We start from the raw sequence: 19,898 nt of genomic DNA on the forward strand, positions 1-19,898 counted from the left end.
TTATTCAAAGCCAGCCTCTCTGAGTCTGATCACCATGGCACATCAGTGAAGACTGGGGCACAGGCGACGGACTGCAGTGGACTCACAAGGATGATGATTCCTTCCTGAGGACTCTTGGTGAAAAAGAATCCAGACTTCTGGTCATTGCCCCTGTCATACAAACTGAGTAATTCTTCCCCCCAGCTGAAGTTGCTCCTCATATTATTATTCCACTAAAGATAACTACTAGAAGCATTTTGATGAGGATCATTCTAAGTAACTTTCCATAAATATAAAATTATGCGAAAAATAATCCGGTCTATAGGCTGCTATTTTCAACCAAAAATATTTCACAGATCTCAGTTTGTATTTGTAACCATAGCTCTACGTTATCATTTGAATAGACTTTAGGTGACACGACATTCAGTTAAGACATGCTCTTTTAAAGGTACTGATCACTTAAGGAAGGAAACGCTTCATGAGAAACCTGTGATATGCGCGATCAAGATGAAGCACAGCATTGTGAGGAAAGCGACAAGCTTCACCATTCTAGACATAACAGCCTGACCGTGCATGAAATAATCCTCCTGCCCTTCCCTGCTGTTCTCTCAAAAACGCTTTGGGACTGATGCAGGTAACGTTAAATCTTTAAGGAAGCATTTATGGACTAGAGAAGCCAAGACATAGGCCTGTGGAGGCAGACTCAAGAGCAGTGACTACTCACTCTGAGGGTACTGCACTGGTAACAATACAGACACAAAGGTGATTTTAAAAGGCGGTGGTAGAATTTTGACAAATACATATTACTTTTATAATCAGAAAAAAAAATGGAAATGTTAACATTTGTTAATATTTGTCACACTAAACATTAAATTATTTAACATGTGGTAGTTCAACCTTTTTTTGAATATCATGTCTTACAGTCCTAATTCTTACAAACCTTTTGTTTGTTTTTTGGTGTCCTTTTTTTTGGTGTGTGGGGGGGTAGGAAGTCCAGGAGCAGAAGAATTACACTGTCTTCCTACTTCTTCTGACAGTCACTGTGACCTCTAGAGGGCCATTTAAATGCCCCACTCATTTCCATCTTAGAATACAAAACTTCCAACTACCACATGCTGAGCATCCTAGGCCCGACACTCACATCAGCCCACAGCAATCACTAGTTCCGTGAAAGGCCCACATATTTCCTAGTGAAGTGAAATTCTTGATGGAGGTATGATGGCAAATAACAGTGTTCACTTTCAATTCTCAGAAAACAAAATACAGGAGACTAGATTGTGAATTCCTGCAAGAGAGGCCCAGAGATGGCACACCCAGCTCCCCATTGGGGAAAAGAGCAGTGGGAAAACAAGCAACAGTCAAGAAGAAAGAGTCATAGTGATGGTGCCTGAAATGCTGTACAGTGGAAAGACCTTCAGCGGAAAACAACAAGGACTCAGGCAATTCTAGAGTTTTAGGTCCACCTGTAAGACGTGCTCCCGTACATTAAGGTCATGCAGTTGTACTTTGGGGAATGTTCTAATTAGGTATATGCAATATAAGGGTCTAAACTAAAGATCTGTTGGCTCATAATTGAATAAAACTACAAAGTTACTTCAATGGTAAAGACAATAAAGGCCTATATTTTCAATGAAAAATACTCTTAACAGAAACCAACGGGAAGACTTTTACAGTTTCTGAACAAGCCAGAGAGTTTGGCCTATTAAGTGACTTGTACCTATTCAAGAGTGAGAAAATATTTTCGTAAAAATAAAAGCCTCTTTATTTCTCTGTGTGTCTCTTCTTGGAGAAGAGATAATGAAATTAGGTTAGATACATTTTGCTAGGTTAAGATCAACTAAAGAGAGTCAAGTGAGAAAAGTGCGAAAAATCTAAACAATTTAAATAGTTAGATGGCTCAGCTCCAATACTGACAAATCTTACCAGATAACCTATAGTTTTAAAGTTCACATTAATTCAGGAAATGTATTACTATCTTTTTCCTCATTTCAGACAGAATTTGAGGAAGGTTATATGCAGACTTACAATATAACAGGAAAAGAATGTGTAGGAATAAATAAATTTAGGTTAAAGGAAAATAAGGGTAGAAAAGTAAAAGGAAGCTAGGAGAAAATATATCTTGGGAATATGTGCATTAATGGAAAAATTCAAACTTGAAATTAACACTGATTTATGAGGTAAAAAAGAAGCTTTGCCACTCACCAATTTTAACCTCTGTAAAGGTATTCTGCCTACATCTATTTGTGTCCTTTCTGGGACATTAGTGAATCGAACTTCTGGGACTGCAACGGCGCACATGACATGGGCCCACCTACAGGAAAGGAGACATTAAACATAAACAAAAGTACCCTAAACTTACATACTTCAACTTGGTGATGCCAGTTCTCACAGATGGGAAATACACAGATGAGCAAGAAAGCCAAAAGCCTAAATCCATCACAAACAGATTCTAAACTGTAAACCTCCTAAATGATACCTGGACAGACTCACTACCACAGCTGCCCAACAACATTTTGCCATGAAGAGCTGGTAAAGGCCCAGGACTCTATCCTATCAAAGTGCATATATTTTTCTACACTTGATCTGCAAAACACTGAAATGCAGATTTCTTATTTCACGTGATGCTGGAATATGCATGTGCTTAATGTACTTAAACTAATCAATATGTGGCAAGAGATTAGTTCAATTAATAAAAGGTATGAACTGGGTATAGCATATAACCTTTTTAAATAATACAAATGTCAGGAAGCAAACTTGTTCAAGTAGCAAAAGTTCTCCAAAAGAATTAATGCTAATCTTTAATTATATTGTTTCTCGCTGCAATCTTACTGTAATCAATGAGACCCAGAGACAAAGAGATATGAAGTTTATCTTGTACCCTGGTTTCCTACTTTTTTCACTTTCTGCAAAATGACAACTTTCTCATTAATACTATTAAATGTCTCATAAATGTTATATCCCAAAATAAATGTAAAGAATCATGAGGTCTGAAGAGATCTTGAAAGAATTGTCAAATCCATCAACATATTTTTAAGCCAAAGCATATTTACTTCACTCAAACAGCATCGGACTCTATCCTGTCTTTCAAGACCACAGGAAGAGAAAACAAGTATCAACCCCATCAGGGCATTCTTCCACATCGAAATAAATACTATCATTCTATAGAAAACACTATTTCTTTTTGTTGTGGTCCAAGCATAGAAAGAAAACTTCTTATCACCTGTATTTATACAGGAACCACCTAAACCATCTCACAGTACGGCATCCAGTGCAATATCCAAGAACTAGTGAAGAGTTTTTAGTATAGTGCAAATCATATCAACCAGGACTGTGGAAGAACATCATCTTTCAAAAATTAAACAAACCCTACAGCTCCTTACAACAAATTTCATTAGTGTAATAACGATAAATACCTTCATTTCTCCTTCCCAGCAATCAGAAACATGTGCACATGTAAAGAATTATGCTAACTCCACCATTACATTACACCAGGAATCCTAACTCCGGTGCCCAGGGGGCCAGGTGGAATGTAAGCAAATACACATATACCAGGAAATCATGGTGAACTGAGGAGTACCTGCCCCACTGACACTGGGTTCTATCCCAACTTGTTATTACTGCCTTATAGGGATATACAATCATTTGCAATTAAAGATGAAAATCTGGATTTTTAATGTAAAAATCTCTCAATTTAAAAATTTTAGATGCAATTTATAAAACGGTCCATGGGTCCTACAAAACATATCTTGGACCTGAATCTGGCCCTCAAGTGCCAGCCTGCAAAATCTGCCCAGGTTATTTTGACATGTCTCTATTCCAGCCTATGCTGTAATAATATGCTTTGGCCCCATTTTCAATATTAAAACCTGGTCATGAAAAAAAAATAAAATCTATGTAGAACAGTCATAAAAACTAGACTGCCTTCCTTTTACGTTTACTTATGACTCTCTTTCAAGATTCTCTTCATATTCTCCACCTGATCCCTTTAAATCTTAATATCAATGTTTTCTCCCTATCTTTTCTAATTTAGTACACTTATATTCTTGTTAATTTGCTAATGTAAAAAGTAAATGGTTTTATTATCATTGCTATGACTGAAATATCTGAAGATCACAGTTTCACGTTCTCGGGTATGCCCTGTTTTTTTTTTTTTTTTTGGTTTGTTTGTTTGTTTTTTGAGATGGAGTCTTGCTCTGTCACCCAGGCTGGAGTGCAGTGGCGCGATCTCGGCTCACTGCAAGCTCCGCCTCCCGGGTTCACGCCATTCTCCTGCCTCAGCCTCCCGAGTAGTTGGGACTACAGGCGCCTGCCACCACGCCCGGCTGAAGGCATGCCCTGTTTTTAACAGACCAATAGCATTCATCACATTAAACATCAGGATTCTAATGGTACCTGGATGATATGGGCTACCTTCATTTTTAAAACTCTGTGAGTAAAAGAGGGATTATTTTTCATGGCGTCAAATACAAAGAACAGAAGCGTAACTTGGACTGCTCTTGCCCTGCCGAGATGACAGGGCTAACAGTAGAAGTCTCTGAAGCACAGAATTCCAACCTCAGATCTGAGCAGCAAAAGCTTTGAAACCACATATACAATGACAGGTAAAGCGAACTGTCATCTAAAGGTTCTAGAATGGAGAAAGAAAAATAATGAAATTCAACACAGTTAATGTATTACTTACTTATTGTTCTTCGTTTGCTTAAGAGCACCTCCTCTCAAATTGCAGAGACAGCATTCCTGGAGGGAAAAGAAAATACCACATGATGACCAGACCCACACAACAAAAGTCATTACCATTCATCTAAATATTCTCAGAAATCCTGATTTTTCATTCTAAAATTAAAACTATCAGGAATTACATGAAGGTCTATCTCTGAGAAGTTCAAAAAGAGAGATAGAGGAGGGGGGAATGGTAAAGGTATGCCCCTCAAATTTCAGGGCATAAAATTCTCCCAGAGGGAACCATCATGAACCTGGTATCACTTTAAATTGACATTGTCATCAAAGGAAAGCTGTGACACAGAGAACCCAGCAGTCCAGAGAACCTAGTCCGCATACCTAGGTATGTGCAAGAATTCTAGAGCAGAGAATGCACACACACGGTGTAGCCTTGTGCTCTGAGAATTCACTCCGGGATACAAGGCAGCTAATGAATGCAGTCTGGGCAGGCTTTTTTCTAATACAAGAATAAGCAAGAGGCTATTTTTAAACGATACTCTTTTCACCAAAGTAACACTTGGGCCTCACTCTTTCTGTGGGCAAACAGTGTTAGAAAAAGTGTCCTGATCAATCCCAGCTATCCGGACCAAGAAAACAGCACCAATAAACGTTTTGCTTTATCCTTCCCATATAAGCTTATCCTTTCAGCATTCTTATGTGTCTTAGCTTAGAATGTAATTTTCCACTCCAAGATGACTCCAATTGCTACAAATATAGATTTTATTAGTTATTTCTCATTACCCTCTCATGAAAAAGACCAGGATAAGGAGGACCAGAGAGCAGTGCACTGCCCTCTCATGACCTAAATTGTTTTTACATCAAATACCTAAGTAAAATTTTTAATTTCAAGCTTGTCCTCACAATTTTCTGCAATAATACATTTTACATTTTTTAAATCAGTAGAAGTTATTTGGGGTTTTTTCCTCCAAACTTCATACACAAAACCTCTTTACCCCATCCACTAAAGTGATGTTCCTTAACAAATTTTGACAATTTTGCCTAGCTTTACGAGGAATCCACCTAACTGATCTACCATTAATGAGGTGTGAAACTTCATAGCTTATACTTTTCTGAGGAAAACGATACAAAAACAACTGGAAAGAATCACGTATCTGTGTAACTTTTGTTAGGCAGTAATAAATGCAAACAACCAGAAATGTCCAACAGGCTTATGTGTCTGAAAAGTCTCTGTACATCTATATGAAAATTCCTGGATTCAGAGTAGTAAAAGATACATTGTGTATATTGACTTGAATCCATTATAAACCCAGCTCAAGGAAATAACAACTCAGTGAAGAATTTTCTCTATCCATACCACAAAGCCATATCCTGGAGGCCCTTGGAATAACTGGTTTTGATGAATCATACCAAGAAAGCAAAATTTCACAGTCCAAATACTGAAAATGAGAGCTCTGGTAGTTCATTTTATAAGTTCTCAATTTTAGGTATTTTTCCAGTAATTTAACACACTTTCTACAAAGAAAGAGGGGGTGAGAAAGAAAATGAATGAATGAAAAAGGAAACAAAACTTGAGGTCAAGTGCTTTCATTGTATACATGAAGACGTTAGTTTCAAAATTGGAATGCAGCAAAGAGTTGAGGACTGTGAAGCACTCAGGCTCTAAGAGAATTAGATGTCTGATTAATGAAACTAGTAGTGAGGAGAAGCCTAAAGGGACAAGTTAGGAAAGTTAAATACAGCGCAGCAGCATGGAAGCTGCTCAAAAGCACCTGATTAGGATCTAGAGCACCAATCTAATAAGAGGAAAAAGTCCTCTGAAATACAATGTGTAGGCTCAAGATTTTAAATAGAGTTAAGATGCTCCACCATCACAAGAAGAAACTCATTCTTTCTAGCCTCCCCTCCAAGTCACAGAATCTAATAGACAATTCCAAGTCCTTGGTTCACCTGACCTCTTAGCACCATACAACACTGTTGATCCTTCCTGAAAGATTTTCTCCCTGTGGTTTCCATGACCCTTACACTCCTCATTGTCCTCCTGTGCCTCTAGTTGACCCTCAGTTTCCTTTCACAGGCTTCTCTTTCACTATCCTCAAATGCTGGAATTTCTGTAATAGGCCCTATTACTTCTCTCTCCACACACGCCTGCTGAGCATCTGATCCATTACCCTGATTCGGATCACTCTCTATAGGCCAATGGCTCACACCTTAATTCCCTGAGGTATCTGGTTGACAGTGCCACAGGCATCTCAAACACACATGCAAAACTGAACTCATATCTTCTTCTCAAGCCTGTACTCCCCCACTGTTTTCCATCAGTGGTGCCTACCGTCCATTCTAGCTTATATTGGAAGACATATTTTTCCTCTCATCTTTTAGATCCAATCAACTGAGTTCTGTCAATCCCACCTCCAAATCCATCCTGTTCTCCCCATCATCACTGCCATTCGCTGACAGCCCCAGTATCCTACACCAGACCTAAACTATTGCAATAGCCACCCAGAGCTACTCTGAACTCCATGAGAGAAGGTTTTTAATGCTTCTCAGTATTTAATATGGCCTCAGAGGGCTAGAATCATCAGGTCTTGGTCTTGGCCAGCTTCACTGTGTTTAGACACCTCAAGGACCTCCACGAGGTTCCTTCTGTCCTAAACACTTCAGAGTCAACCTGTGCCACTCATCAATAAACTAAACACATTCTTGACATCTCAACCTAAATGTTACTCCCTCAAACAAGAATCCCCAATCCCTTGGCTCAGGTACTTCTATCTCAGGCATTCCCACTGACACTTTCACTGATACTCCCCTTTTATTAGCTTTATTACTCTTGCAACTATTTGTTGCATGCTATCTGCTGCCCTCACTAAACTGTAAACTCACCGAGTGCTATGAGAATGTCTGTCATTATGATATCCAATAGAGAGTATACCCTTAATATGAGTTTGTTAAATAAATAACAAAACATGGCAAAACAGGGAAGAGTGAAAATCTTGAAAGTTAACAAAGGATTAATAAAATGCAAAGACCAGTTTCACATACTGGGACTTTCTGCAGGCTTTAGTGAACTGACAAAGTTATTTTCGCCATGATTTACTGGAGAAATCTTATTTCTTTGTAAAGAACAAAAATATTCATGGCCAGGTACACTCGTAAGTTATTTATATGATATCACAGTTTCTGTTCTATTCTCTCAATTTTGAAAGAAAAAAAGTAGGAAACAATGAAAGTCATGTCAAGTTACATCATTTGTTTGACTCAATGTCCCTCAGAGGGTCAAACTAGTTGATCTGGTAAAAACATAAAGATGCCAACCTGTCCATTCATTAATTTGTAGTTTCATTATATACCTATGTTTAAAGCCCAGCAGAAAATATACCAGATAAGACAATTTTTAACCTTTCTTTCCTTTTTTAAATAGTACATTACTGTCAGAGAACAGAATTGATATCTCTAAAAATTAACAAGCTAACTCTCACTCAAAAAGCAGCCTCAGTTTTCTTAAGAATCTACAAAGCCTGACACATGTAAAGGCACTACACAAAACAGAGTAATTGTACCTGTATCATTTTCCTTCAAATCTTTCAATGAAAGAAGTTAAGGAGAAGGTAGGAAAGTGCTAGAGTATCTATCAAGACACTGAGTCATTAAACTTGATATCAATAATAAAAATTAGAAGAACAGAGACATGTATTGAAAGCCTAATGCATTCCAGGTACCATGCCGAAAATTTCATATATTTCACCTCCCTTCTTTAACACAAATTTATTAGGTAATTCATTATTTCACTTAATAAAGAAACTCAGATTCAAAAGATTAAGGGGCATTCCTAAAATCATCCAACCCAAAGGTTATCAAATTTTTTCTGTAAATGACTAGATATTTACTAGTTTAGACTTTGCACAACTATAGAGTAGTTGTAATCACTCAACTCTGCCACTGGAGGAAAATATTTAAACTACTGGTTGTGTCTATATGCCAACAACATTGTTAATTACAAAAACAGGCAGTGGGCTAGATCAGGACCATGGGTTAAAGCTTTCCAAGACATGATCCAATCAGCAAGGAGAACAATTGAGATTCAAACTCATGTCTGCCTAATCCAAATGTCCATGCACCTTTTCTCTAGCATCTTCTGCCCCAACGTATAAGGCAAGGCATAAGGTATCAAAGTAGAGTGCAAAAATAAACAAGAAACAATGCCTGCCCTGTGAAGTTCACAACTGACAAGAAGAAAGTTCTTGTATGTACTTAAACAAAACTTGAAGATGATACCGGCAGAGGCATTACCAAGTCTCCACGTGCTCATTTCCATAAATAATCAAGAACTCCTTTTTAAAACACAATCCCTGCAAAAGAACCCATATCATAAAAAATTGTGCTCCCAGCAGCATATAACAATTTGTGTTCTTATTTGTTTCATTAATCTAGCTAATAAAACATCTCATTGGTATAACATCATTAAATTTTCCCTACTTTATCCTTCCAAGTAATGATACCATTTGAAACAAACCAACATTTTAGTTATGCTGCGCAATATAACCTCAGGCTAAATGAATCAAATTTAACTGAGAAGAAGAACAGTGAAATTGGAGAGCCATACCATATCACAGTGTTTAATATAGAGCAGATGGCCAGGTTTAAGTCAAAGTTCTGCCATTTATTACTCTTATGACTGTGATCAGTTACTCAACCTCTGTGCCTCAGATACTTTACCTACAGGGGAAAAAAACAGTACTTCCCTAAATTAGTTAATATATGTAAAACATTGCCTAAGCACGCACGAAATACAAAAGGTACAGTAGTCAAACATGCACAAGATTAACTGTGGTTCTAGATAACGTAACTATAACATTGTCAGTGCATAATCTCAGTGTAGCTGTTTAGTGGGAAACAAAAAATTTGGATCTGTGATGAATAATCCTCTTGAGGTATAAAAAGCAAGAAACAGAACTGGAGAGAAAAGAAACTCCAGGAACCCAAAGTCCAGGCAACTGTGGTCTAAAAAGCAAAAGATATTCCATAGTTCTTAAAAGTTGCCAGCTCCACTCTGAAAGGCAGGCAGATCTTCAGAATCTCCACAGTGCCCAGATAACAGACTCTGCAGAAGGGAAAGTCCTAATCCCACCCTCAAAACACCTGAAACCTGAGTGGACTTAATCAAACTAAAGCTGCAGCAAAGCACATGCCCAGCTCAAATATAAATCAGATTGACTTCACCCCACTATAGGAACCTAAGAGAAAAAGTAGCACACCCTTTCTGGAAATAATAATATTCATTTCAGTCATCATAGACAAAATGTCTAGCACACAATAAAAAAAGTACAAGATACACTAAAAAGCAAAAAAAAAAATTATTTATGATCAAGATAGGAAATAATAAAATGCTGATGTCATTCAACAGATTTAGAAGCAAACTGGAATTGGCAGGGTAAAAGTTTAATGACTTAAGAGACACATGAATAGGAAGTAGAGTCATCCCTCAGTATCCAAGGAAGAGTTGTTCCAAGACCACTCACAGATACCAAAATCCAGAGATGCTGAAGTCCCTTATACAAAATAGCTTAGTATCTAAGCATAACCCATGCATATCCTCCTGTATACTTTAAATCATCTCTAGATTACTTATAATACTTAATACAATGTAAATAATATGTAAACTGTTGTTATACTGTATCAATTAGGGAATAATGACAAGAAAAACAAGGATGTCATTGTTCAATACAGACACAACCATTATAGGCCTAACTACATTTCTGATCCACAAATGGTTGAATCCACATATCTAACCATGGATACAGAGGGCCAAATGTATAGGATTGAAAGACAAAAGAGAGTTTTAAAAACCAACACAGATCTATGGGGGAAAAAAAACTATTCAATTTATGTATAATTGGAGTACTAAAAGGTGAAAAAAGAGAAAAGGGGTGATAATATTGGAAGAGATATTGACAGAAAAATTTCCACAACTGATAAAAGGTATCAACCCACAGATCAAAAAATTACAGCAAACTCTAAACAGATAAATATAAATAAAACACACCTGCTACATAGTAATCAAAATTCTGGAAACCAAATAAAAATAACATATCTTAAAATCAGAGGGGAAAAAAGTAAACAACTATATGAGTTACACATGACATCTAATCTGAAATCGTGAAGGCAAATAGGCAATGGAACAATATCTATTAAATACTAAAAGAAAAAGCTGCCAGCCTAAAATTCTACTTCCCAAGAAAACAACCTTTAAAAAATAAAGGCAAAACAGAAACACTCTCCGTGTGATAAAAATCTAACAGAATTTGTCCCCAGGATATCCACATGATAACAAATGCCAAAATAAAGTTCTTCAGAATGAGGAAAACGAAATCACGCATTACCGAGGATCAGCAGGAAGGAATGAAGAACTCCAAAAATACCTGGGTAGACATAAAATCATGTTTTAGTATCTTCAACATACACACACACAGACACACACACACAGAGTGCAGTAGAGAGAGAGAGAGAGAGAGAGGGAGAGAGGGAGAGAGGGAGAGAGGAAGGGACGGAGGAAAAGAGAGAGGGAGGGAGGGAAGGAGGGAGGGAGGAAAGGAGGGAGGGAGGGAGAAAAGGAGAGAGGGAGGGAGGGAGGAAGGGAAAGGGAAAGAGAGAATGAACAAATTTCATTAAAAGACAAATGCTTAAAACAAAAATAATAACACTGTGGAGTATACTACATGAAGAAGTAAAATGTAAGATAAGACCAAAAATCAAAGGGAAGTGCTAATGAAGTTATACTGTTTTAAGATTTTTACATTGTTCATGAAGTAGGATATTATTTGAAGGCAGAGTGTGCTCATTCAAAAACGCAAATTGTAATTTTTGGCAACCACTTATAACAAAGGCCTCTAAATATTTCCCAGTAATGAATTCTAAGAAACATAAGCTCACAATCAAAACTAAAAAAAAAAACACAAGAAATATAGTTCTATCTGCAAAAAATAATAGTGGAATTAGATGCAAAATGATCTAAGCCATAAAATGTAAAATACATAGAGTAGACCCATGAACAACATTAGTTTGAACTGCATGGGGCCATTTACATATAGACTCTGCCACCCTGAGACAGCTGGGCCAACCCCTCCTCTTCCTTTACAGCCTACTCAACGTGAAGGTAACAAGGATGAAGACCTTTATGATGATCCACTCTACTTAATAGTAAATATATTTTCTCTTCCTTATGATTTTCTTAATAACATTTTCTTTTCTCTAGCTTATGTTATTGTAAAAATACAGTATATAATAAATATAACATATAAACTGTGTGTTAATTGTGTTGTATCAATAAGACTTCCAGTAAACAGTAAGCTATTAGTAGTTAGGTATTGCGGGAGTCCAAAGTTATATGCAGATTTTCAACTGCATTGGGGGTCAGCACCGCTAACCCCCATGTTGGTCAAGAGTTAGCTGTATTTTAATAAGTTTTTAAAATAAACAAGTATATTAAAAATTTTTTAAAAGACTCTAAATGACAAATTATATTTCTAGAAATCAACCAAATAGAATTCTAGGAACAAAAAAAGAACACTGAAATTAGAAATATACATAATATTTTGAATAGCAGATTACTCCTCAGAACAGAATTAGAGAGCAGAAAGACAGAACTGAATAACCAAAAACTCATACCAAAAACTATTCAATAACGGTATTCAAAATGTCCAGATCCAACTGAATAGAGTATGTCTTTATGTGTATGTCCCTGACTCATAAAAATACAGTCCAATTGATTTACAGACCTAAATGTAAAAACAGAACAGACCTATAAAAGTATTATAAGAAAATATAGGTAAATATACTGATGAAGTTAGGATAAATATGATTTCTTAATAAGATATTTAAAAGACAAAAGATACATATCAAAATTTAAAAATCATAAAGAATAAAATACAACATAATTGACATAAAATAACATAAAAATATTCCCAATATAAACATCAAAAATTGTTTTCTGGAAAATATTTTTTAAAGCCCACAGTTACAAAAAATACGTAACAAATTCAATGACTCTTCATTGCCAGCCAGTAAGCACGCGAAAAGAAAACCAACCTTGGCCGGGCGCGGTGGCTCAAGCCTCTAATCCTAGCACTTTGGGAGGCCGAGACGGGCGGATCACAAGGTCAGGAGATCGAGACTACCCTGGCTAATACAGTGAAACCCCATCTCTACTAAAGAATACAAAACAAACTAGCCAGGCGAGGTGGCGGGCGCCTGTAGTCCCAGCTACTTGGGAGGCGGAGGGAGGAGAATGGCCTAAACCTGGGAGGCGGAGCTTGCAGTGAGCTGAGATCCGGCCACCGCACTCCAGCCTGGGAGACAGAGCCAGACTCCGTCGCAAAAACAAAAAAAACAAAAAAAAACAAAAAAAAAAAGAAAACCAACCTCAAGAATAAAGAAAACGAAAAAGGAAAAGAATGAGATCTACACTTACATTTTAAAATCAGAATATATCTAGTTTGGGGGCATGTAAGTTGCTATGATGGTTTTGGAGAAGACTTTAACATTGTCCATTAAAATTTAAATGCGCCGGGCGCGGTGGCTCAAGCCTGTAATCCCAGCACTTTGGGAGGCCGAGACGGGTGGATCACGAGGTCAGGAGATCGAGACCATCCTGGCTAACACGGTGAAACCCCGTCTCTACTAAAAAATACAAAAACTAGCCGGGCGAGGTGGCGGGCGCCTGTGGTCCCAGCTACTTGGGAGGCTGGGGCAGGAGAATGGCGTGAACCCGGCAGACGGAGCTTACAGTGAGCTGAGATCCGGCCACTGCACTCCAGTCCGGGCGACAGAGCGAGGCTCCGCCTCAAAAAAAAAAAAAAAAAAAAATTAAATGCACAGAAATAATGACTCAGCAGGTTGACTTCTTGTAATCTACCGTAAACATTTAAATCTATGGAGAAGGACTACATAATGATTATAATTTCATTTCTGTTTATAATAGAGAAAACAGTTACTTCTGGTGGGAACTGGAATTATCAGAAGCCTAAATTTTATTTGTAATGTCAAATTTTTATAATTAGCTTGAAATTTCAAACAGTAATGAAAACAACATGGTAAATCCATAACCACTGGGATACCAAGAATTAAAAAAAGGAGTATGAAGGAAAACACTAAGGCAAGTTAAATACATTGTGATGCCATTTGGGTCCCTTACAGCAAGCCATAACACTAGATTGTAATACATAGAAAAGAGATGAAAGCCCAATTGACAAAACAGCTTAAGTAGTTTTCTGTAAAAAATGAAATTTGAGATTTTGAGAGTGTTGGAAATGGTAGACTTTCCTGATAATATCCAGTTCCTTTGTATTAAAGAAAGCAAACTCACAGACACACATAAAAAGAAATTAAACCTTTTGACAAGAAACGTGCAATTTAAAGTTAGTGTGACTGTGGGTATTTATATCATTTTTTTCTATTTTCTTTTAATTAGATGAAAATTTAAAACAGACACCTGTGATCTCTTCTAGACTCTTTTTTTTTTTTGAGATGGAGTTGCGCTCTTGTCGCCCAGGCTGGAGTGCAGTGGCTGGATCTCAGCTCACTGCAAGCTCCGCCTCCCGGGTTTACGCCATTCTCCTGCCTCAGCCTCCTGAGTAGCTGGGACTACAGGCGCCCGCCACCTCGCCCGGCTAGTTTTTTTGTATTTTTAGTAGAGACGGGGTTTCACCGCGTTAGCCAGGATGGTCTCGATCTCCTGACCTCGTGATCCGCCCGTCTCGGCCTCCCAAAGTGCTGGGATTACAGGCTTGAGCCACCGCGCCCGGCCTCTTCTAGACTCTTTCAGTGTACTGTAACTTCTTTCCAATCTAACCTATGGCGATATCAAAACTGTTCATCCTTACAGAACAAAATAAATAAATAAAATCAAACAGTCTGTGCTCATTGCCAGCCTTGTTTTATGTTTAATGAGCATGCCTTTTCCAGGAACAATAACACCCAGTGTAAAATGACTCATTATTACAAAGATTTGGATATACTGCTAGTCAGCCAATGTTCCCTAAAACAAAACAAAAAACATATATACTAAAATGCCTGTTATAACATGATTACTCTATAAGGCAGCTGTTATTTCTGCCTCCAAAGAACAGCATTTAAAAAGCCATTCTGCTGTATATTTTTTTCCTCAGGGTGGCTAAAAGATGAATGAAAAAATATAAAATCTGATCATATTCACAGTTTTGGACTTTTCCTGATGAGGTCCCTTTTGCACACCTAACATCACTGACAAAATCCCCTTTTAACAATGCCAGGTATTTTTAAAATTTGGTTTCATAAAAAATCACCACTGAGGTGAACAGTTAGTACAGCAATTCATAACGTGGAATGATTTCTTTATGGCTCAGTTATTAAACCATGGAAAAGAGTATTATCATCAAAATGCTGACACAACATTAACAATGGTGAGAACGGCATTGTTATAATATGGCTATCACAGTTGTTCATTATTTGCAGCCGAAGGAAATCATGTTCCAATGTCTCTTCTATAAAACATCAGTTAAAGAAATGCCAATACCAACATTCTCAAGCTGTGTTGTAGGAAGCTCTCATTTTAGCTAGCATATCCATAAGTGCCACTAAAGCCAATTTTCAGTGTCGTAGAAAAATAATTAGATTGAAGTACCCCCACAAACACACCCTCATTTATCTGACATGTTCATAACAGAAACGCAAAACCATAAAATAGGGTTGTCTGAGCTGGGAAAACAAAGAGTAATTAATCACATTAGCAGAAAACCCATGCTGATCAGCAAGACATGGGAGAACCATTTCTGGATATGTGGGTCATTATCAGGGCTGGAGAGAGGACAGGCTCTCTCATCAAAGGACACAGCTGGTATGAGTTCTGAGTGATTATAAAATTGAATGACAAGTGTCCTGCAGTACCTTTTAAATGGAAATTCCATAAATTTGGAAATCCAAAATTCACCTCTAATGAATTCTGTACTAGCAAATAAGTTCTCTCACTTAGTGAAAACATTCATTCATTAATTCAACAAATATTAATCACCACGATGTGCTCTAGACCCTGAACAACAGCAGTGAATGACAAAGATCCTGCCCTCACAGTTGACCTATATAGGGGGTGGTGCAGACAAATCTTTTAAGTGAAGTAGGCTTGTATTCAAACCAACTGAAAATATTGAGAAAGTTATAATATACAAATTGAATTTTTATTCAGTATTTTTTGCATTCTAGAAATTTAGTTTTTCTTCATCTAATTTACAACACTAACCAAGTAAACTTACTACATATTATCTATTTAAATATCATCAGGCAACAATTTACAGAAGAACAGAAAATCATGTTCTGTTTGTTTCAAAATACATTTTTTTCTGGATTTATCCTCGTAATGGCATTGCTTACAATGGTATGAAAGTTAATTTGAGGTGTTTAGAGCACCGCTCTGGTAGCTATGTTATAAGCCAGACACATATTAAGTGGCAAGAAGCATGAATAATTTAAGACTGGTTAGAAGTACTCTACATGGAGCTTACTACATTTACATAATAGTATTTCCAGGATCCTGAGCAAAGTACTCTAAGATGAACACACATCTTAACTTTGTTAACATTATACAACATTTGGTTTTCAAACAAAAACCCAGCTGGCTTATTCTTTCTTCCCAGCATGACCACTGACAACAAACAGCAAAGTACCTGATTTCAAATACCTAGAAATAAATGTAACCAAGAAGGTGAAAGACCCCTATAAGAGAAACTACAAAAAAATGAAGAAAGAAACTGAAGGGGATACCAATAAATGGGAAAACATCCCAAGCTCATGGATTGGAAGAATTAACATTGTTATAATGACAGTATTACCCAAAGCAATCTACAGATTCAATGCAATCTCTATCAAAACACCAATGACACTCTTTACAGAAATAGAAAAAAATAACCCTAACATTTGTATGGAACCACAAATGATCCCAAATAGCCAAAGCAGTCTTAAGCAAATATCAAAGCTAGAGGCATCACACTACCAGACATCAAAATATACTACAAAGCTGCAGTAACCCACAACAGCATGGAACTGGCATAAAAACAGACGCATACATCAAGGAAATAACAGAGAGCCCAGAAATTAACCCACTTATCTAGAGTCATATGGCTGTTGACAAAGGTGCCATGAACACTCGTTAGGGAATTGACAGCCTCTTCAATGAATAGTGCTGGAATAATTGGATATCCACACACAGAAGAATGAAACTAGACTCCCACCTCTCACCCTATACAAAATCAATTTAAAATGAATCAAAGACCTAACCTAAGATCTGAAACAATCAAACCATGAGAAGAAAACATAAGGGACATAAGGGAAACACTTCAGGACATTGGTCTGGGAAATGATTTTATGAATAAAACCTCAAAAGCAAAAGCAACAAAAGCAAAAATAAACAAATGGGATATATCAAACTAAAAAGCTTCTGCATAGCAAAAGAAACAATAGAGTGAAAAGGAAAAACTACAGAATCGGAAAAAATATTTGCAAACTACTCATCTGAAAAAGAGGATTAATATCTGGAATACACAAGGAATTCAAACATCTCAACAGCAAAAAAAAAAAAAATGATTTAAGAATGGGCAAATAGCCAGGCACGGTGGCCCATGCCTATAATCCTAGCACTTTGAGAGGCCAAGGTGGGCGGATCACTTGAGCCCAAGAGTTCAAGACCAGCCTGGGCAACATGGCAAAACCTCATCTCTACTAAAAATACAAAAACTTAGCTGGGTGTGGTAGCATGTGCCTGTAGTCCCAGCTACTTGGGAAGCAAAGGTGGGAGGATCACATGAGCTCGGGAAGTCAAGAATACAGTGAGCTGGGAGAGCACCAATGAACTCCAGCCTGGGCTATGGAAGTGAGACCCTGTCTCAAAAACAAACAAAGAAACAAAGAACGGGCAAATGATCTGAACATACATTTCACAAAACACATACAAATGGAAAACAAATATACAAAAAAAAAGGTAAACATCACCAGGGAAATGTAAATCAAAACCGGAATGAGTTATCCTTTCACCCCAGTTAGAATGTGTATTATTAAAATGACAAAAAGTAACAAATACTGGTGAGGACGTGGAGAAACGGGAACTCTTATCACTGCTGGTGGCAACGTAAACTAGTAAAGCCACCATAGAGAACAGTATGAGGCTTCTTCAAAAAACTACAAATAGAACTACCACATGATATAGCAATACCACTACTGGGAATTTATCCAAAGGAAAAGACATCATTATATTAAAGAGACATATATGCCCCCTCTATGTTTACTGTAACACTGTTGAAAAATAGCTAAGATATGGAATCAACCTAGGTATCCAACGAGAGATGAATAAAGAAGATGTGGCATATATACACCATGGAATACTATTCAGCCATAAAAAGAACGAAGTCCTGTCATTTGCAACAACATGGAAGGAACTGGAAGACATTAAGTGAAATAAGCCAGCAACAGAAAATTAAAGACTGCATATTCTCACTCATATGTGGATGCTGAAACAAGTTGATCCCCTAGAAATAAAAAGTAAAACAAGATACTAGAGGCTGAGAAGGATAGACAGAAAGGAGGAATTGGCAAAGATGTGTTAAAAGATAAAAAATTAGAGCTAGATAGGACTAAGTTCTATAATTCTGTGTTCTACACCACTGTAGTATGACTATAGCTAACCATAATATACAATTTCAAATAGCTAGAAGGAGGTATTGTATGTTCCCAACGTCAATAAATAATAAATGTTTGAGATGATGGATATGTTAATTGCCCTGATCACTATACATTGTATGTACTGAAACACCACTGTGTACCCCATGAATATGTACAATTATGTCAATTTAAAAAACAATTTTTTTTAAAAAAGCAACAATCAGATTGAGAGACCAACTGATGCTCCACCACCAAAAAAAAAAAAAAGTACATGATTTCTTCATCATGTCACTGGATTAATTTTTGCCACTCAAGAGAAATGCCTGCACTGCAGTTTTTCCACACTCTTCCTGGGGATCTCTCTGCTCATTGCAAAAGAGATGTGCCTTGCAGCCCAGTGACCTCCAGGCATGCACAGCCTGGGGTGTAATACAGTATGTTAGGCTCCCTATAATGTCACTCATTATTCTTCTTGACTTTACTTGTGCTCTCTAGTTGAAGCACTAAAGATTAATGAGGCATTTGTTCTCAATCAAGAAGCTATTTATGAATACAGTTCCACTTACAGTAAGCTATCTAGACTTCTTTTTATTTCTCTCCATTACAGAGCAGAGGTAGGGGGTGTTATTGAGCAAAAGAAAGAGGAAAGAACAGAGAAAAATGATTTGTGACTTTTTAGCCACTAAGCACTTCCCTAACAGGATGGCTTCCACATCATAGCTATGCTGTCAGGATAACTGGTATCATCTTATGTGCTCTTCTGTTTGGTTAAAGTGAAATAATTATTACCAGCATGGCCTTTGCAGGCCAAGGTTTAAATCTGCAGCTATTCAGAATAATTTACCACCTCAGGAGGCAAGAGCTAATTCTGAAGCCAAATATATTACCTCAAATGAGAGAGCAGAGTCCTGTCCAGTGGTTTAAGAGACACCACAATGGGGAAGAATAAGATAGCAAAAGCAACCACTTGGCTACCCGCCCAATGGTGAATGTCCTGCCTTTGACAAGAACTGGGCCTTTCTTTTTCCACTAGTTTTACTTTGTATAAAGATCAAAGTCAGCCTTGCAGGCTGACAGCATCTCATCATCTGGTCTTGACAGTATCCCGTGGAATCTAAAAAAAAAAAAAAAAAAAAAATCCAGCATAAAACAGATCAGAGGGAACAGCGATGCCACCATGACCTCTCAAGGCCATAAGCCAATCTGATCTCAAAATCAATTGCTCTGATCTACAAAGCCACTTCAGAGCTCTTCGAAAAAGAAAAACGTCAACGCTGTTGTCAGTGGGAAATTGAATTCAAGACATTATCCAGTTCTGGGAAAAGTCCTCTAGGCAGAACCTAGAGTACATATGAAAAGGAAAAGAACCTGCTCATCCAACCAATAATGCTAATTATACTACATTAAGCAGAAAACCAGTAACACTAAAAGTTAGTGCTGGCTTTATTTTCAATGTAAACAAAAACTAGTCAAAAAAATTGTTCAGGATTAGGTCAGTGGTTTGGCCGCCTTTTCCCTCCAAAAACAAAAGCTGAGCAGAGGCGGCAAGGCCTGGGAATGAG

At 37.4% G+C, this 19,898-nt stretch overlaps 1 protein-coding gene across 3 annotated transcripts in view; it reads right to left on the reverse strand.

Moving 5' to 3' along the window:
• KDM4C (lysine (K)-specific demethylase 4C) overlaps window positions 1–19,898 on the reverse strand; it is a 381,948-nt gene that overhangs the window by 120,473 nt on the left and 241,577 nt on the right. For all 3 annotated transcript variants that reach the window (XM_011937297.1, XM_011937295.1, XM_011937294.1), the window contains exons 15-16: window positions 4,661–4,716; window positions 2,182–2,290 (exon numbers count right to left, since the gene is read on the reverse strand). In XM_011937297.1, coding sequence (XP_011792687.1) covers window positions 2,182–2,290; window positions 4,661–4,716 — 165 coding nt within the window. The remainder of the gene's footprint in view (window positions 1–2,181; window positions 2,291–4,660; window positions 4,717–19,898) is intronic.

The sequence above is a fragment of the Colobus angolensis genome, unplaced genomic scaffold, assembly GCF_000951035.1.
Source record: "Colobus angolensis palliatus isolate OR3802 unplaced genomic scaffold, Cang.pa_1.0 Scaffold162, whole genome shotgun sequence".
NCBI classification, from domain to species: domain Eukaryota; kingdom Metazoa; phylum Chordata; class Mammalia; order Primates; family Cercopithecidae; genus Colobus; species Colobus angolensis.